This window comes from Peromyscus californicus, unplaced genomic scaffold (genome assembly GCF_007827085.1).
Source record: "Peromyscus californicus insignis strain IS unplaced genomic scaffold, ASM782708v3 Scaffold_12__1_contigs__length_115047231, whole genome shotgun sequence".
Classification (NCBI taxonomy): domain Eukaryota; kingdom Metazoa; phylum Chordata; class Mammalia; order Rodentia; family Cricetidae; genus Peromyscus; species Peromyscus californicus.
In genome coordinates, this window is record NW_026294413.1 from 79,477,339 (window position 1) to 79,503,471 (window position 26,133).

The 26,133-nt window shown below is 42.7% G+C and overlaps 1 protein-coding gene across 2 annotated transcripts; it reads right to left on the reverse strand.

Moving 5' to 3' along the window:
- Nucleotides 1-475: 475 nt before the first annotated feature.
- Nucleotides 476-26,118, reverse strand: Ecd (ecdysoneless cell cycle regulator). 2 transcript variants are annotated; one of them, XM_052733487.1, is made up of 14 exons: nt 25,833-26,118; nt 24,380-24,585; nt 21,219-21,336; nt 18,111-18,198; nt 17,821-17,999; nt 15,768-15,960; nt 15,167-15,295; nt 13,245-13,373; nt 11,772-11,857; nt 8,839-8,945; nt 8,571-8,757; nt 6,484-6,551; nt 3,221-3,426; nt 476-754 (listed from the first exon to the last, which is right to left on the reverse strand). In XM_052733487.1, exons 2-14 carry the CDS (start codon nt 24,582-24,584, stop codon nt 527-529), a joined length of 1,923 nt encoding a protein of 640 aa, XP_052589447.1. In that variant the 5' UTR covers nt 24,585; nt 25,833-26,118; the 3' UTR covers nt 476-526. The 2 variants fall into 2 exon arrangements, with proteins under 2 accessions (XP_052589447.1, XP_052589446.1); XM_052733486.1 differs by having other exon boundaries at nt 8,839-8,954.
- Nucleotides 26,119-26,133: the final 15 nt, after the last annotated feature.

The window sequence follows — 26,133 nt, forward strand, 5'->3', positions numbered from 1 at the left end:
GTGTGTGTGTGTGTGCACACTATGTACATGCAGTGTCCACGGAGGCCAGAAGAGGGCATCAAAACATTTTGGAACTGGAGTTACAGGTGGTTGTGAGCCCCCATGTGGGTGCTGGGAATAGAACCCCAGTCCTCTGTATGTTAATGCTTTTAATTAGTTACTTAAAAAAATAAGTTATCTTGAATTAGGAACACATGTGCAAAATGCCACAGAATGAACACTTTAAAGTTCAGCACTTAAAAAGTGAATGAAATGGGATTTTGCCAACTTAGAATTCTGACTGAGGAGGAACACACCTAAGAGAACCTAAATATTCGGAATTACATCAAGGGTGCATTGTGTTTTACTAAACTACAAGGGAGACATGGGTCTTGGGAAAATTTAAACCAAATGAAACCAGCTCATGAGATCACAGGACTTGTGAGAGGTGGTACTGGGACTCTGAAAGCTGCAAGGCAGACACTCGTACGGCCGCTGCTGTCTGTGAGGATTTATTGTTGATTCAGCTGACATGCAGGCTAACCCTTCACTGGCTTCCTGGTGGACTGTGATCAGCATTGTCGGGGAGTCGAACCCCCATGCTGTGCAACAGGTTGGAAGCAGGCCCTGCCAGGCCTGCTTGGGAGCTGTAGGATTCCAGGATATTGGAAACCAGGTTCAGGTCTACATCCACCGCCTCGACAACGCAGTCTCCTGCACCTGAGTCTTCCTCATCTGAATTGTCATTTGCAGTCTGGGAAGGAGTTTCCTTCTTCTAGAGAGAGAGGAAGAGAGAGATAAGATACAACATGAGAACTATAGTAGCCCTTAAGGTTGGAGGTTGGTTACAGTAAAATGCAATAACTTAGCAATAATATATACATTTGAATTCCAAAATAAAAATGAAATTTCCAATCCTTGGTGCATAAAGTAAAAATTAGCTCTAATAATGTGATTTGATGCACATATTAAAACACTTGGTTCCATCAGGTGTGGTGGTGGCACAAGCCTGTAATACCAGCACTCCAGAGGTAGAAGCCAGAGGATCAGAAGTTCAAGGTCAAACTCAGCTACACAGGGAGCTTGAGGACAATCTGGACTAGAGATCCCATCTTAAAAGAAGCTTGGTTCTAAAGAATAAGACACATTTCGGTCTCAAGAGTTCCTACAAACTGAACACATCTGTCCCTGCTTTGAAATAACCCCAAAGAGATAGCTAGCATTAAAGAAGTACACTCAGAGCCTGCATTAATATCTACACATTAATAAAGGACAAAAATCTAAGTTTTCTCCCAAACAAAAGAAGTTAGATTTCCTTTGTTCCCTGACCACAGTCTTTTAAGCGGCATCTAACTACAAAGCATCCAGTTTGTTACGTGGGCCTCCTATTTCACAGGCTGGGGAAAAGATTGGAAAAACTGCACCTTGACCTATAGACCTTCATATCTGTGTTACAAAAACTGTGGTCCACAGACTAACAGTCTGAATCTCTCAGGACTTCTCAAAACAGGAATTTTCAGCTCTTTGTCCATTTGGCTTAATAATGGCCGTTACTGCCTGGTATGGTGGTGTATGCCTTTAAACTGATCTCTGTGATTTCAAGTCCAGCCTGGTCTACAGAGTGAGTTCTATGACAGCCAGGGCTGGAACAGTGAAACCCTGTCTCAAAAACAAACCAACAAAAAGGCCCTTGTTATAACAAGATCCTTGGGTGATATTTATTCACAATTAAATCTAATAAATAATTTCTATTAGGTTGAAAGTGATTATAGTTTTAAATGTGGTTTAGATGGTGCAAACACCTGTTACTCACTCTAAGGGAGTCAATGCCATGTTCTCACTTCAGCCCATGCACAGTAATCACAGTGGTATGCACTGGCATACATGTGTGCATACACACACACTCACAATATAAATCTTAAGAAATGAATTGGAGATGGGTTAGAGGTAAGGAGCACTTGCTGACCTAGAGGACCCACATGGCAGCTCACAACTGTATATAATTCCAATCCCATCTGTAACTTCACTCCCAGAAGATCTGGTGCCCTCTTCTGGCCTCCAAAGCACCAAGCATGCACATGGGGCACAGACATACATGCACACAAAACACCCATAGATATGTTTTAGGTAAGAATTATTTATTTTATGTATAAGAATGTTTTGCTTGCATGTATGTATATACACCAAGTGCATGCCTGATGCCCTTAGAGGTCAGAAGATGGCATCAGCTCTCCTGGAACTGGAGTTAGGATGGTTGTGAGTCACCCTACTGAACCCAGGTCCTCTGCAAGAGCAGCAAGTTCTCTAAATGGCTGAAGCCATCTCTCCAGTCCCCTATGCCCTTTAAGAATATAATTATAGCTGGGCAGTAGTAGCACATGCCTTTAATCCCAGCACCCGGGACGCAGAGGCAAGTGGATCTCTGAGTTCGAGGCCAGCCTGGTTTACAGAGTGAGTTCCAAGGCAGTCAGAACTACACAGAGAAACCCTATCTCCAAAGACTAAAAGAACTTAAAAAAATGTGTGTATGTGTGTGTGTGTGTGTGTGTGTGTGTGTGTGTGTGTGTGTGTGTATGTATGTATATATATATATAATTATAACCAGACATGGTAGTCCATGCCTGCAGTCTCAGTTACTCAGAGGCTGAGGCAGGGGGATCACTTAAGTTTAGGAATTTAAAAACACTCTAAGCAACACCCTGACATGAAGGAAAGGAAGGGGGTGGGACACAGAAGGGGAAGGAGAAGAAGCAGTCATGAAGTCTGTATTTAGAAAATTAAGTTTATAGTCTGCCTTTTCCTTTTAGTGGTGAAAACTCAACCAAAGGCTTCGTGCAGGTCAGACCCCTGCTCTACCACTGAACTACACTCTCAGCAGCTGCCCCTCTGTTACAGTCCTCATGGGCCTCAAACTCTTGGGCTTAAGTGATCTTCCTTTCTCGGCCTCTTCAGTGGCTGTGGGTTATAGGCACACGTCATTGTACCTGGCCCCTAGAACTGTTCATTATACCAATGTTTCATTATACTAGTGTGCTTGGGGTTGGGAGTATAGCTTAGTGATGGACTGTGTGCTTAGCATGTAGCCCAGGCCCTGGGGTCAATTCTTAGTATCAATCAGCCAGCAATAAAATTAGCACTCATTCATTTCAAACCTCACAAATCAAAAGAAAAGAAAGGAAAACTCAGATGAAATATGACTGTCACTCTCCTACACATGGAGAAGGAGAGGTTAAAAACTTACTGCTTGCTTCCGGGTCCTGAAGCTTTTGCCCATGCTGGTGTGCGCCAGCTCCTGGTCCATCTGGGCCATGTAGGACTTGAGACTGCCAAGAGCTCCTTTCAGAGACTCAGAGTCCTGAGTTTCAAAGCCCAAGTCGTCATCACTGTCTAAACATTCGAAGTCGTCTTCATCCGTGTCATCAGAGTCTGACTCTGGAGGTTTTGCCCCTGTATTGACCGAGACACAGAAGGAAGTACTGGGTTACACATCTCAAAAGGGCTAGAAGGTTTCACAAGGACCAAATGAGTTACCCCAGCTACTCTGTAAAAATCCTTTCCCAAAACGATGATTCAGGGAGGCTCTTGTAGGACCAGGAACAGGCTGAGCCAAGAGATTCAACTTCAGCTTTGTAAAGTGAATTTGATAATCAAAAATTTTTTTTAAAAAAGATGAAACCAGGTGGTGGTGGCGCATGCCTTTAATCCCAGCACTCGGGAGGCAGAGGCAGGCAGATCTCTGTGACTTGGAGGCCAGCCTGGTCTACAGAGCGAGATCCAGAACAGCCGGGCTGTTACATAGAGAAACCTTGTCTCGAAAAAAAAAAAAAAAAAAAAAATGAATGAATGAATGAGTGAGATGAAAACACTGGGCTATTGAGACGGTTCCCAAGGACGGCTGCCTGTTGTACAACCTGATGATCTGGGTTAGATGCCCTAAGGGAGGAGAAGAAAACTACACCACAAAGTTGTCCTGTCTGACCTTTACACTCATGCTGTACACATGCCACCTGCACACACATAATGCACACACACACAGACATACACACACATAGTAATAATAAGTATCTTCTAATTTAAAAACTGAGCTCAGTGGTAGAGAACTTGCCTAGCATGTATGAAACCCTGGGTTTGATCTCCAGCACCATAAAAAATACAGATAAAAAATGGAGGCTGGAGAGATGGCTCAGAGGTTAAGAGCACTGCTGTCTTGCTGAGAACCTAGGTTTGGTTCTCAGCACCCACAGGGCAGCTTATAACCATCTGGAACTCCAGTTCCAGGCTATCCAACACCCTCTTCTGGCCTCCTCAGGAACCAGGCACATACATGATCCACATAAATACACAGAGGCAAAAATACTCGTATATAAAATAAATCTTTTTAAATTACAGGACTATTTTTAAAAAATTTAAAATTAGAAAACGACATAAATACACATTGATGTCAACATTCAGCTACAGAGACACTGTTTCCTAGCTCACTGCCTTCTCTGAGACATCTTTAACAGCTGGATGGTATGCAGATGTCAGATGATAGATACAGCTCTGTGCACAAGCGTATGCAAATATGGAGATTTCTTTCAGTAAAAGACTTATTTTCATTTGTGTATGCATACATATGCCCATGTATGTGCAGGAACCTACACGGGCCGGAAGAGGGCATCAGATCCCCTAGAGCTGGAGTTTTAGGAGGTTGTGAGCCGCCTGACATGGTTGCCCAGAACCAAATGCCAGTCCCTTGAAAGATCAACAAGAAAGCAGGCCCACGGTTTTCTCTCTCTTTTTTGTTTTGTTTTATTTTTTGAGACAGGGTTTCTCTGTGCAATAGCCCTAGCTGGCCTGGAACTCACTCTGTAGATCAGGCTGGCCTTGAACTCACAGAGATCCACCTGCCTCCGCCTCCCCAGTGCTGAGATTAAAGGTGCGCACCACCACCGCCCAGCTTATGGTTTTCTTTCTTAACCTAGATGTGTTCACAGTGAACTATGGTCTGCTTTTCTACATACTATGTCTTGTAGGCCTTCTTGCAAAATACACAGATGACTTCATACTTTATTATGGCTGTGCAAATTCACAATACAGTGATTTATTTACCCATTTCTCCCTTGGTGGTCATTAGAATTTGGGTGCTACAAAAAAAGCACTGAAATGGCCATCAGTGACCATTTATCTCTTTCATAGAGTAAATAATCCTTGAAGTGAAATTGCTAAGTCAAAAATAATGGTCTTCCTAGATTCTCAAAATGTCCTGTGAAAAGACAACTTAGACTTACTTCTCCCCAGAGTTGATGGTGTTCATTTCTCCAACCCTTTAAAACAGCTGATTAATTTTTTCTAAGGTGAGAATAAAATTATGCTTTTGTTTTTCATTTGCTTGCTTACTAGGAAGAGTTAACTATTTTCAAAGATTTACTGGTTACTCTTCATTGCATAGCCTGTTCATACCCTGTGATTTTGGTGTGTGTGTGTGTGTGTGTGTGTGTGTGTGTGTGTGTGTGTGTGTGTGCACATGTACGTGTGTGTGTGTGTGTGTGCACATGTGTGTGCCAGTGTGTCTGCATGTGTGTACACTGCATGTTAGGGGTCTTCTTCTATCACTCTTGACCTTGTACTTTGACACAGTCTCTCTATTGAACCTGGAGCTCCCCAGCAGGCTCCGGGGATACGCCTATGGACTTCTGTCCCTTCAGTACTGGATTAGAGGCTTATGCATCATGCCTGGTTTTTTATGTGAGCCTGTGATCCGAACTCAGGTCCGCGTGCTCCTGTGCAGCAAGCACCTTCCTAACTGAGCCAACCCCCAGCCCTCTGTTGTTTCTTATTTTCTTATTGATTTCTAAAATAGTAAGTCTGAACGAAAGACAGAAAACGTAACATGGAAGCCACATTAAAAAAAAAAATCAGCCGGGCGGTGGTGGCGCACGCCTTTAATCCCAGCACTCGGGAGGCAGAGCCAGGTGGATCTCTGTGAGTTCAAGGCCAGCCTGGGCTACCAAGTGAGTTCCAGGAAAGGCGCAAAGCTACACAGAGAAACCCTGTCTCAAAAAAAAAAAAAAAAAGAAGGCAAGAGCAGGGCTGGAGAGATGGCTCAGAGGTTAAGAGCACTGTCTGTTCTTCCAGAGGTCCTGAGTTCAATTCCCAGCAACCACATGGTAGCTCACAACCATCTGTAATGTGATCTGGTGCCCTCTTCTGGCGTGCAGGCATGCATGCAGATAGAACACTGTATACATAAATAAATAAATCTTAAAAAAAAAAAAAAAAAAAAAAAATCCTTTCAAAACGTAAAGGTTTGTGTTCTCAGTTAGCAGCTAGCAAGTCAAACACTAACTAGGCTGCCTCTGTAAAGCAATTCAACCAGGCAGTAATTTATGGTTAAAAACAACTCGAAACCATCAAAAGAAAGGAGTATTTTGGCTCATACATGATCTAATGTCCCAGTGCACTAAAAACAGTGATACCCCTTCACAGTTGCAAAATAAGAGGAAACACCACACTGTAACTCACCTAAAATCTTATCAAAATAATTAAGAAAGGAATCTGCATCAAAAGTGATTGGCGCTTCAGAAGGGTCTCTGGAAGATAAAAGGGAAAAGGCATGTAATTTATCCTGACCACAGTTCTTTGAGGCACGTTCTAAGAAGTACTGTGCTTGGAGAAACTACCAGAAATATCCAAGACAGGAACAGCAAGGGAAATCACAGTTTAAATAAATAAAAATTCCTTGTGTTTATTTGGCTGGCAATAAAAATACAAAAGTCTGGTGATAGGAAAGTAAATTTACACCTTGTTAACAGACATCTAAGCACATGCATTCGGTGACCTATCTGTTCTTTACTCCCTACAGGACACGTAGTAAAAGAAATGATTTATCTGAGTTCACTTACATAATGCTTATTCTTACAGGACTCCAGCTTATACCTTTAACCCCAGCACTTGGGAGGGGCAGTCAGGAAGATCGTGACTTCATGTGAGTTTAAGGCAAGAAAACAACAAAAGTCAAAGCTTAAAAAATCGCACCTTCCCTTATTCTTTGCCTCTTAACAACAAATAACATGCATAAACTTGTATATTTTCTTACAGTTCAGGAATAGTAACACCGGCAAAGTTTCACTGGGCTGGGAAGGAGCTTAGCAAGGTGCACTTGTTGGTGTGCACAGGCTCTGGTCAATGGTCTATAGATCTGAGTCAGTGGTGTGCAAAGGGTCTGGTCAATGGTGTGCACAGCCTCTGGTCAATGGTCTGTAGCTCTGGGTCAATGGTGTGCACAGCCTCTGGTCAATGGTCTATAGGTATGGGTCAATGGAGTGCACAGCCTCTGGTCAATGGTGTGCACAGGCTCTGGTCAATAGTGTGCACAGGCTCTGGTCAATGGTGTGCACAGGCTCTGGTCAATAGTGTGCACAGGCTCTGGTCAATGGTGTGCACAGCCTCTGGTCAATGGTCTATAGGTATGGGTCAATGGTGTGCACAGCCTCTGGTCAATGGTGTGCACAGGCTCTGGTCAATGGTCTATAGCTCTGGTCAGTGGTCTATAGCTCTGGTCAATGGTCTATAGCTCTGGTCAATGGTGACACAGCCTCTGGTCAATGGTCTATAGCTCTGGTCAATGGTGTGCATAGCCTCTGGTCAATGGTCTATAGCTCTGGTCAATGGTCTATAGCTCTGGTCAATGGTCTATAGCTCTGGTCAATGGTATGCACAGCCTCTGGTCAATGGTCTATAGCTCTGGTCAATAGTGTGCACAGCCTCTGGTCAATCCCATTACCAACAAAAAGAGAAGAAGAGAGATATTTGCTGTACAGGTAACAATTCTATTTATCCACTTTTTCCTAATTACTTGCCACAAACAGCTTCACAGTTCTGTGATTCTTTCTGCCTCTGATGAGTTCCTTGAATCCCTCTCTTTGAGTTTCAAGATTCTGTCTGCTTGTGGGGTAGGAGATCAGAAGCCTGAGCCCATTGAGAGCTACATGCAATAGAATCTACAGGTTCTGAATAAGAGTCTACAGAAGTTGGGCATGGGAGCTCACACCTTTAACACCAGTACTCTGGAGGGAGAGGCGGGCAGAGAGCTATAATTTCAAGACTAGCCTGGTCTATATAGTGAGTTCCAGGACAGCCAGGGCTATGTAGAGAGACCCTGTCTCGGAACAACAGACTAACAGAGTGACAGTGCCATGGCTCTAGGTGGTGGCTTTTAAACCCACTGTGTTTTCTGGCTTACTTCAGGAACTACAAAGACTACCTGAAATCTGACCTCAGATAAAGAGGATGCAATCTTTGCAGCACCAAAAGAGGAAACCGAGCAGCACAAGGAACTTGCTCAAAAATAAAAACAGCCATTACACACATACAAGAAAAAAGAATGGAGAGAGAAAAGCAACATCGAAACACCCCAGTGTGGTGGCATGTGGCTACAGTCACATCTGCTCGGAAGGCCGAGACAGAGAGAGATAAGTTAAGCCCAGGAGTTGAGACCAGAGCAACACAGTAGGACTCCATCTTGAACAGAAGAAAACCAAAGCGGAAATGGGACTTTCTGCTGACGACGACTTTGAACCTGGTTATAACTGGCATTTCTGCGTAGCTACCTTGGCAGCTCTGCCCCCTTGTGGGTTGAGACTTTGGAGATGAAGGCCTTCATGCTGTCTGAGACCTGTGCTACATCATAGTTCTGCTCCTCTTCCTTCTGGGGAACCGGCTGTGATTCCTTCCTGCCCGCGGCGTCTTGCAGCAGCTGGTCCAGCTGGTCCGGTGAGAGGACTAACCACTGGTCATCTGAAAGAGAGGAGGGGAGCCATGCCCCAGGAGAGGCCCTCCTTCTTTACCTTCCTGCTCTGCTCCTGGCCCATCACTCACCATCCTCAGGAGGAAGATGAGCTCCTTCTCTCTTCAGCTCCTCGACATCAAACGGCAGCGTCTGCAGCACGGTCAAGACCTCCTCCCCTGGGCTCATAGCCAGTGAACTAGCAAGACTGAAAGACACGAGCGTTTCTTCGTGGTGGTGACGTCACTTACTGTCTACACTGACGGCACCATCTCAACTATTTAGATGAAGCAAATCCAATACACGGCTGGAGACTTAGAAAAATCACATGGGTAATAAATTATCCCTACCCCACGGTATGCAGACACTACTGGGCAAGAAAAAGTCATAATAAATGGTAAAACACAGGTGGGTGTGGCAGTGTGTGTCTGTGATCCCAGCACTTGAAAGGTGGAAGCAAGAAGATCAGGAGTTCAAAACCAGTCTCAGCTATACAGAAGGTTTGAGGCCAGCATGGACTAAAAAGACACTGAGAATCAACCAACAAAACAAAACCCTAAAAACAACTTTTTTTAATGGCAAATACAGTCATTTAAGAAGAGTAAATACTAAAGAGACACGGAAGAGGCAATTAATTACTTTTATTAAGGTATGAACAAAGTTGGTTGTTTTTGTTTTTGTTTTTAAAGAAAAGATAGGGCCTGAACCATGGCTCAGTGGGTAAAGACACCTGCTACCAAACCCAATGACCCGAGTTTGACCCTCAGGACCTGCACGGTGGAAGGGGAAACTCACTCCTGCAAGTTGACTTTAACTTCCACAAGTATGCTGTGCTACCCGTGCACCCAGAATACTCACGACTCAGTGTATTTTTAAGTGCATCATCAAGTATGTATGAGGTAATACACATTTTACTTAGACTTAACCATTCTACAGTGGATATACACTTTAAAACACCACATTGAGCCGGGTGATGGTGGCCCACACTTTTAATCCCACCACTCAGGAGGCAGAGGCAGGCAGATCTGTGAGTTCAAGGCCAGCCTGGTCTACAAGAGCAAGTTCCAGGACAGCCAAGGCTACACAGAGAAACCCTGTCTCAGAAAAAAAAAACAAAAACCAAACCAAAACAAAACAAAACAAAAAACCCCACTATATTGTACATAAAACACGTGCACAATTTTCTCTGTCACTTAAAAAAAATCTGAAAGAAAATACACTGCAATTCATTTATTCATTTTTGATGGATATTTAAGGTACCTGTACATTATAATCTCTAATAAATTTGAAGAGATGGGAGACTGGCATTATCCGAGGTATATTTGCCTGGCTCTAATGGCTGACATGGAAGGAAAGAGTCACTAGAGGTTGGGAACCCAGTGTAGGTGTGGACACGGCTGAAGAGATAAGGTGTGGAGGGACAGCAGGAAGAAGCAGGACACAGATGACAATAACAGAAGCTGCAGCCTAGACCAAGGACAGTGGGGATGTGCTGCTGCTGCTAGAAGATCACGAGACTGTCTAGCAGGGTAGCGCCTGCTTGGGGGGTAAAGGGAGGAGATCAGAAGTTCAAGCTTGATCTCAGCTACACAGCAAGTTCAAGGCTAGCCTGGGCTATACAAGACCCTGTCTCAAAACTAAGACAGAAAGTAATGAACCCTTATTAAAAAAACTCCAAGGATGGGGCTGGAGAGGTGGCTCTGAGGTTGAGAGAACTGACAGCTCTTCCAGAGGACCTGAGTTCAGTTCCCAGCAAACAACCACATGGTGGCTCACAACCGTCTGTAATGAGATCTGATGCCCTCTTCTGCAAGCAAAACCTGCAGACCAAACACTGTATACATAATAAACACATAAAAGTCTTAAAAGCTCTAAGGACCGGAGAAATGGCTCAGTGGTTAAGAGCACTTAACTCTTGCAGAGCATTCAAAAGATGTCTAAGCTCTGGATTCAAGAACAGGTCAGGAGGGAGACAGGAGTTTGGTTTATAATAGTTTGAAAGGCCACTCATGGTGGCTCATGTTCTTAATTCCAGAACCTGGGAGGAGGAGGCAAGAGGACTAAGAATGTAAGACCAGCTGGGCTACATAGTGAGACTCTGATTCAAATATCAAAAGACCAAAGCAAACCAAATCAACACGAAACTGCTGGAAAATGACCAGTGTGAGAAATGGGAGTCTCTCCTGAAACTTTCAAATGCTGGTTATTTTGTTTCTTGAGACAAGGTCTCTCTATTGGCCAGGTTGGCCTCAAACTCATAGTGATCCTCCTGCTTCAGCCTCCTGAGTGCTAGGATTACACCCATGAACCACCACACTCTCTTAAAATATTAGAGATTTAAGCAGCTTGTATATTTTCCTCAGTAGCAAAAACAGTTGTGTGCCTTATGTAAGTACATCCATTTCCTTAAATAGTGTGTTATAAAGAACTGTAGGGACTGGAGAGGTGGCTCAGAGGTTAAGAGCACTGGCTGTTCGTCCAGAAGCCTGGCTTTGATTCCCAGCACCCACATGGCTGTAATTGTTCTCAAGCTCCAGGGGCTCTAACACCGTCTTCTGGCTTCCTTAGATACCAGGCATGTATGAGGTACAGACACACAAGCAAAACACTCATACATACAAATCACAAATTTTAAAAAAAGAATTGTACTCATAGAAAATGAAGAAGTAAAATTACACAGGAATAAAAATATCTATAATATAGATATAAATAGTAAAAATATCTAGAAACCAATAAATCAAAATAATAATGGTCAACTTTGGTATAAATATTTTCCTTCTCACATCAATCTCTACTCTAGTTATGTTATTTTCATAGCAACAACAAAAATCTTACTTATAGAAGGCAAGATGCCCATGGTAGCCTGATGAACTGAGTTTAATCCCCCGTGGCATGTTCGTGTCTGTATCCATACACACATTACACATACATACTTCCATGATACTTTTATAAAATATATTAATTAAAAAGAACTATCCAACCAACAGCCTGCCTTCCTCTGTGGTAGGTCCTAGTTATAACTCACCTTTCTGGCCGGTGGATGGAGAGCTGGAAGTAGTTCTTTGCCATTTCTAGTCTTTCCTGGTACTGAGCAGAGCCTTCCATCAGTCCCTTGAAAACACAACACCAGTCATTAGAACAGCACTTATACAGTGTGAGTGCTCCACCATTAGAACAGCACTTACACAGTGTGAGTGCTCCACCATTAGAACAGCACATATACAGTGAGTACTCCACCATTAGAACAGTACTTATACAGTGAGTGCTCCACAATTAGAACAGTACTTATACAGTGTGAGTGCTCCACCAGTAGAACAGTACTTATATAGTGAGTGCTCCACCATTAGAACAGCACTTACACAGTGTGAGTGCTCCACCATTAGAACAGCACTTACACAGTGTGAGTGCTCCACCATTAGAACAGCACTTATACAGTGTGAGTGCTCCACCATTAGAACAGTACTTATACAGTGAGTGCTCCACCATTAGAACAGCACTTACACAGTGTGAGTGCTCCACCATTAGAACAGCACTTACACAGTGTGAGTGCTCCACCATTAGAACAGTACTTATACAGTGTGAGTGCTCCACCATTAGAACCGTACTTATACAGTGAATGCTCCACCATTAGAACAGCACTTACACAGTGTGAGTGCTCCACCATTAGAACAGCACTCACACAGTGTGAGTGCTCCACCATTAGAACAGCACTTATACAGTGTGAGTGCTCCACCATTAGAACAGTACTTATACAGTGAGTGCTCCACCATTAGAACAGCACTTATCCAGTGAGTGCTCCACCATTAGAACAGCACTTATCCAGTGTGAGTGCTCCACCATTAGAACAGCACTTATCCAGTGTGAGTGCTCCACCACTGGGCTACATGCCCAGCCTCATTTTATTATTATTTTGAAACTAGGTCTTGTAAGTGACTCAACTGAAATGCTACACAGCCAAACAGCCCTTGAACTTAGAATTCCCTGTCTGAGTCTCCGGTGAGCTGAGATTACATGTATGTACCACCACAGCTGGATTCAAATTCTCTTGATTTTAGTGAGTGTTTCATTAACAAATGTTAATTATATATAATAATGGTTTTCATTTTGACATTTTTTGTATATTTAATGCATTTTGATCATATCTCTATTACACTCTCAAATTACTTTCAGGCAAGGGTCCATCAATGACAATGTTAGCAGTGATGTACAGGAGCCTTCGCCTTAAATTATCTTTGTTACCATGCTCGCATATTTACATCTACTACCTCGCTTTATTTCTCTGTGACGAGGCTGGCCTGGAAGCTTCCTGGCCAACCAGTATAGTCAACTGGACTCCCTCCACCCACCTCTGGCCTCCACATGTGAGAACACGAATAACACACACATGCACAATACATACACACACATACACACACACACACACACACACACACACACACACACACACACACACACACACACACACACGAACACAAGAAGCAAGCACCATGAGTCTCACCTTAAAGTAATCGTTCCTCTTCAGACTTTCAAGGAAGCCGGCCCAGAGGGGTGAAGCAGTCACAGGGGATTTCCTGGAGTCAGAGAGATGTGGGCTACATCTGGAGCACAAAATCTCAAATCCATGAGCCTAGACGACATAGACAGAATTTTTGTTATATTGTTGTATTTTCTTTTTCTATCATCTTAAATTAATTTCTTCCCATTTAGCCCCAATCAAGAACTAGATGACTGGACACAATGGCATGTGAACACTTAGAACACTTTTTTGTTTTTGTGGGTTTTTTTCCAGACAGGGTCTCACTATGTAGCCCTGGCTGTCCTGGAACTCAGTATGCAGACAGGCTGGCCTCAAACTCAAAGACCCATTTGCCTCTGCCTCCCAAGTGCTGGGATCAAGGTGTGCACCACCACACCCAGCTCAATTTTTTTTTAATTTTTTTTTTTTTTAAATGTGCATGGTGTTTTTTGCCATGGGTGTTGGGTCCCTTGGAACTGGAGCTACAGACAGTTGTGATGTGCCATGTGGATGCTGGGAATTGAACCCGGGTCCTCTGGAAGAGCAGCCATTGCTCTTAACCCCTGAGCCATCTCTCCAGCCCCCCAGCTCAATTTTTATTTCTATCAACATGTTAGAGTATCTTTTTCCTTTATATATTCTTATAAATTCTTACCAATTCAGTATATGTTCTCATACTTCTTTATACTTGCCAATCTAGTGGTGAAAAACTATTTTGTGGCTTTATATTAATTTTTAAAAACAGAGGTCAAAGTTTTTTCATTTTTAAATTAAAATTCATTTATACTTCCTTCTCTGTGAACTATCTATTCAACTTCTGGACATTGAAAATTAATCAGTTAGTATTCTTTTCTACAGGAACACCTAATCCTTCTCCAGATTTTCTGGTCTCTTTTGAGTTCATGGCATTTTTCTTTTCCATGCAGAATTTCTCTTCTTCCACTTACTGTTGTGTTGTTGTTTGAGACAGTTTTGCTGTCTGTCATCCAGGCTGCATTCTGGCTCCTGGATTCTAAATGGGACACATTTAGATGTACACAGACGTACACAGATGTACACTGCACTTGGCTAGAAATGTTTACATAATCAAATGATCAGTCTTTTATTGCTTACGGTTGCAAGCCATGCTTTATAAAGTCTTTCCTAGTCAGATAATTTCCTATATTTTCTAATTTTATGGTTTCAATTTTTACATTTAATTATTTAGTCCAAGTGGAATTTATTTTGCTCTAAGTGTGAAGGAACTGACTTTAATTCTCAGACGGCTTCACAGCTGCTGGATCACTATTTACTGAATAATTCACTTGATGCTCTGATTTGAATTGATGAATTTTACTTCATTCTCACATAAGCAGGACTTACTTCTTGAATTCCTATGCTGTGTCACTCATTATCTCAGTGAAAATGACAAGCAAAATGGTTGGTGCAATTTAATGTTGATGAACAGTGGGAAATTATTGTCTATAGGGATTGAATCAATTTATATCTCTATCACTAATGTTCAAGAGTGTCTTTCTTTGTGTAGTCTTTTAAAAACATTTCATTTATTTATATGTGTATGTGTATGTGTGTAGATGAGTATGTACATGTGAATGCAGGTACTCAGAGGCCTGAAGCCTGGGAACCCACTTGTTCTGGAGCCACCAGATATAGATGCTGGCAATCAAACTTTGGTCCTCTGCAAGGACACTATGTACTTTTAGCCACTGAGCCTTTTCTCCAGTCCTTAAAGCTCGTTTGTGTTAGAGAAAGAAAGAAAGGGAAGAAGGAAGGAAGAGAGGGAGGGAAGGAGGGAGGGAGAGAGAGAGAGGGAGAGAGGGGGGAGGGGGGAGGGGGGGAGGGAGGGAGGGAGGGGGAAGGGAGGGAGGGAAAGTAAGTTAGGTAGTTTTCTCATTCAACATTACCAACTTCATGCCCAATTCATGGGCGCGGTACTGGGGATGTGAAGGAGGTGGCAGCCCATATCCACTCCGCCGGTCTGGCACAAACTTCTGTTGTACCAGCTGTGCGTACAGACATTTAGTAAAAGTGACCTGGGCATTAGGATACAAAATATGTGAGTCTTCTCCTGAAATTGAATTTTGATATCATTTCATAGTTGATCTAACAGTCAGTCCACTCATGCGCTTCACATTTATGTACCCATAGGTGAGCTGCAGAGAAGGCCCTACCTGCTCACTTCCTGTGTGTTTTCAGAAACAGCTATTGAGATAAACATTCACATACTACCCACTTTTCAGCTGTCACTACCGGAATTATCACTAACTACACTAGGGTAGTTTAGGAGGGGGTGGAAGAGAATAATTCTTAAGGGATGAGATGTTTTATTGTTAAGAAGGAAGTTATTACAGTAGGGAAAATATGGTCAAAAGTAGGTAGGACATACTAAGTCACAAAATGAGGAGTCTTAACATTCCTCCTGACACGGACAGAAACGTGCATTAGTTTTCTAAGAGAACTATTAAAATTATAAGAAAAACTAAATGACCAAGAAAGATATCTCACAGATGTCATTATTCGTGTTTCAGGCAAAAATGTCTTGAAAACTCGGCAGGCTCTTAGGTCGATGGGGTCCCGGAGGTAGAAGGCCTGGACTGCTGCAGACACCAGTCTGGGTCGCTGTTTGAGCACGGCCACAATTGCAGCAGGAAGGAAGCAGTGTGCTCGATGCAGGGAAGCTTCGATTTTTTCCGGGTACCTGTGACAGGTAGCATAATGCTTTCAGTACTGTATGTATTTCATAATGCATACAGTACTTGTATGCAAATACTGAGGTCTTTTTTTCAGGGTCTCACTAAGTATTCCTGGCTGGCCTGGAACTCACAGAGATCCTCCTTCCTCTGCCTCCAGAGTGCTAGGATTAAAGGCATGAGCTAGCATGCTCAGCTTAAAAAGAATTTTAGTATCATTAAGACAATACATTGAACTAAAATGCCACTGGAACTTGTCTTCTCTTCAAAATGAAGCCTACAGGGTTCCACCCAGGTCAAAGGCCATACAGAACCTACAGGGTTCCACCCAGGTCAAAGGACACACAGAAGCTCCAGGGTTCCACCCAGGTCAAAGGACACACAGAAGCTCCAGGGTTCCACCCAGGTCAAAGGACACACAGAACCTACAGGGTTCCACACAGGTCAAAGGGCACACAGAAGCTCCAGGGTTCCACACAGGTCAAAGGACACACAGAACCTACAGGGTTCCACCCAGGTCAAAGGGCACACAGAAGCTACAGGGTTCCACACAGGTCAAAGGCCATACAGAACCTACAGGGTTCCACACAGGTCAAAGGCCATACAGAACCTACAGGGTTCCACACAGGTCAAAGGCCATACAGAAGCTCCAGGGTTCCACACAGGTCAAAGGCCATACAGAAGCTCCAGGGTTCCACACAGGTCAAAGACCATACAGAAGCTCCAGGGTTCCACACAGGTCAAAGACCATACAGAAGCTACAGGGTTCCACACAGGTCAAAGGCCATACAGAAGCTACAGGGTTCCACACAGGTCAAAGACCATACAGAAGCTACAGGGTTCCACCCAGGTCAAAGGGCACACAGAAGCTACAGGGTTCCACCCAGGTCAAAGGACACACAGAAGCTACAGGGTTCCACCCAGGTCAAAGGGCACACAGAAGCTACAGGGTTCCACCACACAGAAGCTACAGGGTTCCACACAGGTCAAAGGGCATACAGAAGCTCCAGAACCACAAAACAACAAAAGGTTGAATGTATTGTATTGCCTTCTTCAGGTTTTCATCTTTAAAAAAAATCTCAATTTTCATTTTACTTTTTTTAATTTATTATTTTATGTGTATGAATGTTTTTGTCTAGATATATGTCTGTGTGCCACATGCATGCCTAGTGCCCACTGAGGCCAGAAGAGGGTGTGGAACTCCCTGAGACTGGAGTTACAGACTGTTATAAGTAGCCATATGGGTGCTGGGAATTGAACTTAGGTCTTCAGGAAGAGCAGCTGGTGTATTTAACCATGAAAACATCTCTCCAGCCCTGGCCTCAAATTTTTATAGATAATATTTTGCTATGACACCTAAGGTAAATAAGGAAAGATATTCTGGGGGTGGAGTTTGAGACCGGGTTTCTCTGTGAAGCCCTGGCTGTCCTGGAACTCAGTCTGTAGACCAGGCTGGCCTTGAACTCACAGAGATCCGCCTGCCTCTTTCTCCTGAGTGCTGGGATTAAAGGTGTGTGCCACGACTGCCTGGCTGAAAAGATACTTTTGAATGGGAAGAAAAACTACACCTAAGTCAGGCATACCTGGAATCACAGCTACTCAGAAGGGTGAGGGAAGAGGTTGGCTTAAGCCTTGGGGTCCAAAGCCAGCCTGGACAACATAGTGAGACCTTATCTCAGTCAATCAACCAATTGATCTGATTTCTGAATTTAAATCCCATAAATTTAACTGTCAATTGCATGAACAGCAACAACGATAAAATGCAGATGAGTATTAATCTAGGTGGAAGGCATTCTACATGCAAAGAAAACGCTGTGCTGAACCAAATATTGCTCAGCTAACAGTATCAGTGTTACTCTCTTTCTTACCCTCTGATACGCCTGTCCACAGCAGCTTGTACAGATTCTGAAGCTAAAACAGCTTCTGGGTGTGCTGAGACGATACTCAAAGCCTGTTGGATTGTTGGGGGTGTAGTGGGGAGCCAGGGTATTCTTTCAGATTTCCTTGGCACAGGAATAATACACAGTTTCCCATGATGAAAAAACACCTGAAAAATGGCACATCTTAGTCTCTTCATGGGCTCTGGGAAGCTCTAGGGACACAGAAAATAATACGGCATGATTTCATCCCTGTATTCTCCAAGCCCAGGTGTACTTACCCTATTGGCACTGTTATCAGGGTCCAACCACTTAGGAAGGAAGTCAGCAGCTTCTATTAACAAGAACTCACCATCATTGTCTTCAATCCTAACGAAAGGAAAGGCCCCTTTTCACATTCACAGAGCACAAAACAGCTTTGATCAAACACATTTTCCCTTCTCAGAAAATACCTGAATATATACTATGTACAGATTGTCCAAAAAAAAGGTAAAATTTAAAATACAGTAGAGCAGAGCTGGGAAGTGGCTCAGCAGTTTGTTTTGGTTTGGTTTGGTTTGGTTTGGTCTGGTCTGGTGAGACAGGGTTTCTCTGTGTAGTTTTGGCACCTGTCCTGGATCTCTCATTCTGTAGCCCAGGCTGGCCTTGAACTCACAGAGATCCGCCTGGCTCTGCCTCCTGAGAGCCAGGATGCCACTGCCGCCTGGCCTTGTTTGTTTGTTTTTTATGACAATGAAACATGTCTGCTCCTGGCAGGACCAATCTACTTGAGAGATGATGGGCATCGAAGAAACTCCACATGGAGTTTACTTTCTCTGTGGCAAAAGTTAGCCACTGGGCATGAAAGTGCCCTTTCCTCAGCTGCTGACAGTATGCCATCCAAATTGGACAAGCAGGACACTAAAGAAAGTGACTGCCGAACTTCGCCAAGACAAGGTAGGACAGTCTTCAGAATGTTCTGCTTCACAGGAAAGTCTTTCAGATAAGCTAGGCCTGTAGGTCAAAGATGGATGCCCCAACGTTACAGAGGAACCTTGGGTGACTGTCCAGGCAGCCATCTGTTTGTCATTTCTCACATTTTTTGGAAGTCACTTGCTTGCACTTCCTGCTTACTCAGGTAATAATATTTCCTTCTTGGGTCTCTGATGGAGTTGAAGACTTTATAGTTGTAGTTACAGTTTTCCTTGTTACCAGATTCAGAAAAGAAACTCACTAAAGAGGTGTAAAGTGTATAGGGTTGAGAGACATTAAAAGATAGTTTTGGAGCCGGGCGGTGGTGGCGCACGCCTTTAATCCCAGCACTCGGGAGGCAGAGCCAGGCGGATCTCTGTGAGTTCGAGGCCAGCCTGGTCTCCAAAGCGAGTTCCAGGATAAGGCGCAAAGCTACACAGAGAAACCCTGTCTCGAAAAACCAAAAAAAAAAAAAAAAAAAAAGATAGTTTTGGTAATGCAAGTCAGGACAGAAAGTGAATTAGGTACAACCTTTAAGACTCACCAAGATAGGATAGACAATGGAGTATTTTCTCTGAATTTGTCAAATGTTTATGGACTAGATATTGTTGATATAATTATTGCCTGTATATACTGTATATAGTTATTGTACTAATAGTATATAGTTTATTTTTTAGACAAAAAGGGGGAAATGTGGTGATATTTTATTTGTGCTCTAACAAATAAAGCTTGCCTGAAGATCAGAGGGTAGAGCTGGCCATCAGTTAACCATAGAGGTCTGGAGGTCTGTATAGACAGGAGACAGGAAGTGATATGTCTGGGTGGAGAGAGGAACATAAGGTGGGCAGAGACAGGAGCTCAGCCCTTTTTCAGTCTGAGAAGTTATAGAGGTGAGGTAAGAGGTGACTTTGGGCCGGGCGGTGGTGGCGCACGCCTTTAATCCCAGCACTCGGGAGGCAGAGCCAGGCGGATCTCTGTGAGTTCGAGGCCAGCCTGGGCTACCAAGTGAGTTCCAGGAGAGGCGAAAAGCTACACAGAGAAACCCTGTCTCGAAAAACCAAAAAAAAAAAAAAAAAGAGGTGACTTTGGCTAGCTCCTTTACTTCTCTGATCTTTTGACATTCACCCTGACATCTGACTCCGAGTTTTTATTAAGACCAATGAGAATTCATACTACATCCATGTCCTGCTCTTGCAGGACCGAGGCTTGGTTCCCAGCACCTATATCAGTCAACTCACAAATGCCTGTAAATCCAGCTCCAGGGCATCTAATGATCTGGCTCCTACCAACACCTGCACTCAAGTGCACAAACCCACAAACCCACACACACACACACACACACACACAACACACACACACAAATAAATCTTAAAAAATATAGTAAAAATCTATAGGAAACTATAAGATTGTAAGGAAACGTAGAAAGAGATTAAAAAGAGAAAATCAAAGTATTACATTGGACAAAAATATGGAAATACATAGGTACTACAAGGTTCCAAAAGACGAGGGGGAGGGACAACCACTTGTAGGTGAAATTAGGAAGGCTTTTGTATACAGTGTAATTTAGATCTGTAAAGATATTTTTTGTCTCATCTATTTTTAATTTTTGAGTAACATCATCACATGGTTCACTTTAACCACACCCAGATTTTCGTTTTTAATCTTTTCTGTGGATTTACTCTGTTCTGAGTTATTGGAGTATAAGAATTTGAATTAAAAAAAAATCTTTGGGTACAATATTCTTAGCCTGAGTTTCACGTGCAGTTATTCCCAGTGATCTGCCACACACTTGACCTGACTGTATGGAAGATCTGCTGACACACAGCCCTTGGTGATATGTATTTTACAGATTTCTAATCACAAGAGAACAGATATCTGTGGGAAACAAAATTTGAAACAGCATAAAAGATGGTGCTGTGCTGATGGTTTCCCAGAAGTTATTATTATAATTTTTTTTTTTTTTTTTTTTTTTGGTTTTTTGAGACAGGGTTTCTCTGTGTAGCTTTGTGCCTTTCCTGGAACTCACTCTGTAGCCCAGGCTGGCCTCAAACTCACAGAGATCCGCCTGGCTCTGCTTCCCGAGTCCTGGGATTAAAGGCGTGCGCCACCACCGCCCAGCTATTATAAACTTTTAATGTGGGTTAAGGAAAAAAAAAGTTCTGACTTGGTGGTGCACACCTTTAATCCCAGCACTGAGTGGGCAAAGGCAGGTGGATCCCTGTGAGTTCAAGGCTAGTCTGGTTTACATATCAAGTTCCAGACCAGGACTATACAATGAGACTATCTTTAAAATGTGTGTGTGTGTGTGTGTGTGTGTGTGTGTGTGTGTGTGTGTGTTTTCTACCAGACCTCAGAAAAAAAATTACTAAATGGATACATATAATCACTTATGCTTTAAAATGAGAATTCTTTTAAAATAATTAGAATAATGACAATACCTTGCTACTAACTCTGGAAATGCCTTTGTAATCTGCTTTATTACATAAACAATAAACCATTCATCCTCGATATTATCTCCAAACTTCGTCATGCCATACATATGAGCAGGAACACCTCCTATAAACAAGAGAGAAGTGATCATAAACCAGGCAAGTCTGACAGTGCAGGAAAAATACACGAAAGCATTCAATTACCAGCCACTGGCTGAGTTCCAGGAATTACTCTGGGAGCTGGGGCTGCAATTCTGAATAAGATATGGAATGTGTATTTCTTAGGAGCTTGGGCCTGAAACAAGGAACAGACAACCAAACCGTCTTTGAAAGCACACTAAAGGTTGTGTGAACGTAAAGGTTTGTTGTCTGCAGGAGTGACAGCTGCAGAATGACCAGAGCTGGACTTTTCAGGAAGAAGGGACAGCATGGCCAAAGGCACAGAGTTATAGTAGATAAGGGAGTATCATGGGGATATAAGAGATTCTGCTTTTGGAATTGCAGAACATACGTAAGTATATAGAAGCTAAACATCACACTCTTACACAAACAAGAGTCAAAAAGGAAATTACAGAAGTGAAAAAATATCTTGGGACAAATGAAAATGAAAGCACTACATATGAAATTTCATAAAATTGAGCAAGAATAGTGACAGCAACCGTTTACAGTTATGTAAAATCTCACAGCAGCATGCTAACTTTACACTGTAAGACAGCAGAGAAACAAGAAAACAACACATAGATCTAGCAGGGGAAACAAGACAATTACAGCAGAGATCCATGAAACAACAGGGTGTTTTGTTTTGTTTTTTAAATCGGGGAGAGGTCAGCAAAACTGATAGATCATTAACAAGATTAAATGAGAGTAAGAAGGGACTACTGAACTCAGACAGAAAGCAGGGACAGTATACTCTTTCTACAAACAGTAGACTCTTTCTATAGAAAAAAAAAAACAATTATAAGGGAATCTATGAATGCCTTACACCAAAAATTGGGAAACATATAAGAAATGGATAAATTAATAATTAAGGTCTTGACTCAATCATGAAGAAGTAGAAAATACTATCAGACCTATAGCTAGGAAGGATATTGACTCAGTAATCAAAATCCTTTAACAGCTGAGCATAGTGGCACACACTTGTAATCCTAGCACTGGGGAGGCTGAGGCAGGAGGATCAAGAGTTTGAGGCCAGGCTGAGTTACACAGCATTTCCAAGTGATCAGTCCGAAACCATAAGCTAAAATGAATCCTCTTAAGTTGATTTTTCTCAGGTATTTTTGTCACAACAATGAAAAGCTGATTAACCAAATTCAACAACACATTGAAAGGGTTATAATAACCACAATCCAGTGGGATTTATGTCTACAAAGATGGTCCAACATACAAAAATCAATCAATATGGGGCTGGAGAGATGGCTCACTGGTTAAGAGCACTGGCTGCTCTTCCAGAGGACCCGGTTTCAATTTCTAGCACCCATATGGTGGCTCACAATCCTCTGGAGCTCCAGTTCCAAGGATCTGATGTCCTCCTTTGACTTCCAAGAGCACTGAATGAACATGGTGCACAGACATGCATGCAGGCAAACACCCATGCACATAAAATAGATAAAAATTTAAGAAATCAATCAATGCAATGTACCACATTAACAGAATGAAGGTCAAACAAATGTTACACAGGGTCTACCAGAGCAATCCCAGCCAAAAACCAGGTGAGGTGAGAGGCCTGCTCAATGCTCAACTCCTCTGCTCAGTCCAAATCACGCTTATCTTTCCAGTTAGAGTAGAGCACTATGATCTTTATTTCATTACTTTTTATCATTTATATTATTCCTATGCTTAGAGTACAATTTTTATTTACGTTACACATCAGACATCAACTGAAACCTTCCCCTATAGCAAGAAGAAAATGAAGGAGATTAAGCCAGGAGGTGACACCATCCAATCTGTGTTCTACAAAGGTACTGCCAACAGCGTGAGGAGCTCAAGAGACTGGAACTAGAGAGGTAAGTTAGGAACTGTAGTTCCCCGGATGAAAGAATAAAAGAGTAGCCACACTGAGATCAAACAGCTGTGAAAAGGGATATTTTGGCAGTGCTCATGCTAGGCCTTCCTGCCTGACTGAACATAGCAAAGTGAAGAGGATAAGGTGAAGTACTCACTAGCTTGGGTAACTAGTCGGTAATGCCACTGCATAAGTAAGAAAACACAGGGGAAGCATTTCTAAAAGTTAATAGGTTGCTTTTGCTGTAAAACTGGGTCTTCCTCTGTGGCCCAGGCTGGCCCCAGGCTGGTGATTCTTCTGCTTCAGCCTTCAGAGTATTAAGAACACTGGTGCTATGATATCTGGCTAAAGGGTTGGTTTTAGATGTGGCATACTAATTTGCTAGTCTCCTTGTCGATAAACATCACATGTACTCTAGAAAATAAGAGTTCAACAAAATTAGGGTTGGAGAAATAGCTCAGTGGTAGACCAGTTGTTTAGCAATGCACAAGGCCCCAGGTTCAATGCCCAGTGCTGGAAAAAGCTCAGTAAAATTAAGAGCAAAGGAGAAATTTAGCAGTTGCTAGCCAAATATAACAGATTAGCACTAAACTATGAGCCAGAATGGCAGGAACAAAAGATACCAGGCTCCTGACCCTAAATAGACCCTACACAAGTCACTGTGTAAACACAGCCTGGGCCAGCTATCTATTAATCATTTTCATAAAGTTAGAAGACATGGCGGAACAGATTACTGTATTTTGCTAGAGTTGACTGAAGTCAACACATGTAAGCAGTAAAGGACATTCAGGATGCTTCTGGATGGCAAGTGATAGTGACAAAACCCATTTCATAATCTCTATGAGCCAGATAAAGTCACTCTTTGATTCTCAGCAAACAACTACATGAAACAAAGCAACCCACTAAAGACATCATCAAGATAAGCACTGACCAGTGAAAGGGAACCATGACTGAAGAAACAGGGTAAGCCCGGACCTGTGCAGCACAGGCAGTTACATTACAGCATCGTAACTAAAGTTCAGAACAACAGCCACAATCCCCACATTCTGACCTATGTGGTATATATTTCAGTTTAGGGGCTTACACGGATATGGGCAAACATCACTGATTTTAAAAGTTGTGGGTGTAAATTTCTCTTATTCAACACTAAATGAAAGGATTACTCTACCTTTTGCAGGTTTATATGTGAGATTGAAAGGCTGATTCTGCCAGATATAAGGGACCAGGATAGGTGCAAACTGGGTCATTATTCTTTCAATGTACTTCTGAAGAATCTCTTTGGTTTCCTCTGTGTCTCTTGCTTTATCTGGTATCAAAAACAGGCAGTACTCCACAGCGTCTTCTACCATTGCCAGCTTCATGTTGCCCTCCATTCTTTGAAAATGACATTCAAAGTTTCAGTGACATAAGCCACATCAAAGGAGAAATAACAACATCCCCAAAACTCTTCTAGAGAATTGCATTATCTCCCAAAACTTTGATACGCACCTACTTACCATCATCACGGTCTTGGCCTTCATCAGACACCACTTGACTTATTATTCTCTGAATGACATTGATACTTACAACCATGTTCCTTATACTTAAATTACGTTACATGGAAACCTTGATATTATAGTGAATGGAGATCCAACAATGCACTTCCCAATTACTAAACAAGTATGTAAGAATAAAAATTAAAAATATCTAAGTGCAACAGGTGTGTCTACGGTCTCAGCTGAGAGCCTGAGGCAAGAGGGTCACTTGGGTCCAGGAGTTCAAGGCTAGCCTAGGAAACAAAGCAAGGCCGTGTCCCACAAACAAATTAAAAGTGTTGCCCTTAAATTAGTAGCAGTGTGTGTAGCACAGTCTGAAAATATTACATTACCATCCACTATTTTTTTCTCAAAACTTCCAACTGTGCTTCTATTGCATATTTTGGGCACTTTACTGTCTTTCTTAAGTTTTCTCATTAATTGTGGAATGGAAGTGTTACACTCCATCTGTAAAACACCTCGTTACTTTAAAACTGTGTTATCAAATGCGTTAAAAAGCTATGTTTCGCCGGGCGGTGGTGGTGCACACCTTTAATCCCAGCACTTGGGAGGCAGAGGCAGGTGGATCTCTGTGAGTTCGAGGCCAGCCTGGTCTATAGAGCTAGTTCTAGGACAGCCAGGGCTACACAGAAAAACCCTGTATCGAAAAGCAAAAACAAAATAATAATAATAATAATAATAATAATAATAATAATAATAATAATAATGATAATAATAATAAAAGCAACGTCCCTTGCTTTACAGAATTTAAGTCTACAGAAGATTTAAACCTACAAACATTTGTGTGTTACCATTTGGTCCCACAATAATTTGCCATGGTTCCGGATGCCCACCTAAGGCAGCGATTTGATTCTTAAGCTTACTTGGCTTTGCAAAGGACCAATAAGGAACCTGTATCTTCTATGCAACTACCTGCTCACCACGTTAAATTAGAAAGAAGCATGCTGCCTTTCGACCCGAAGGGTTGAGTAAAAATCCTACCCACCCTCCCTCTACACCCAAGCAGGACTCCTTATGCAGCATTTACAGAGTCAGAATTGAACTTGGGGTCATTCGAGTTAAAGATTCACAATACAAATGACAAACCTGAGACCACAGAAAGAAGCGACCCAGGAGCACCGGCCTGGCGCGGTCTAGTGCTCTTTCATCAAACTAGACTCCCATCTTCCACCTGACAAAGGTGAAGCAATGCCTTTCACGGTTGCAGGCCTTCTCTCGTGGGCCTCTGCTCTGGCACCTTTCCTTGGCCGCCTCTTCCACCGGGACACTTGATCTGAAGATACCATCAACCGCTCAAGCCCAGTCCACGGTAGGTCCTCTCGGCTTGGCCTCTGAGCCGCTCCTGAAAACCTGGAAGCCGTGAGGCTACGGAACCTCGGGTGTAGCC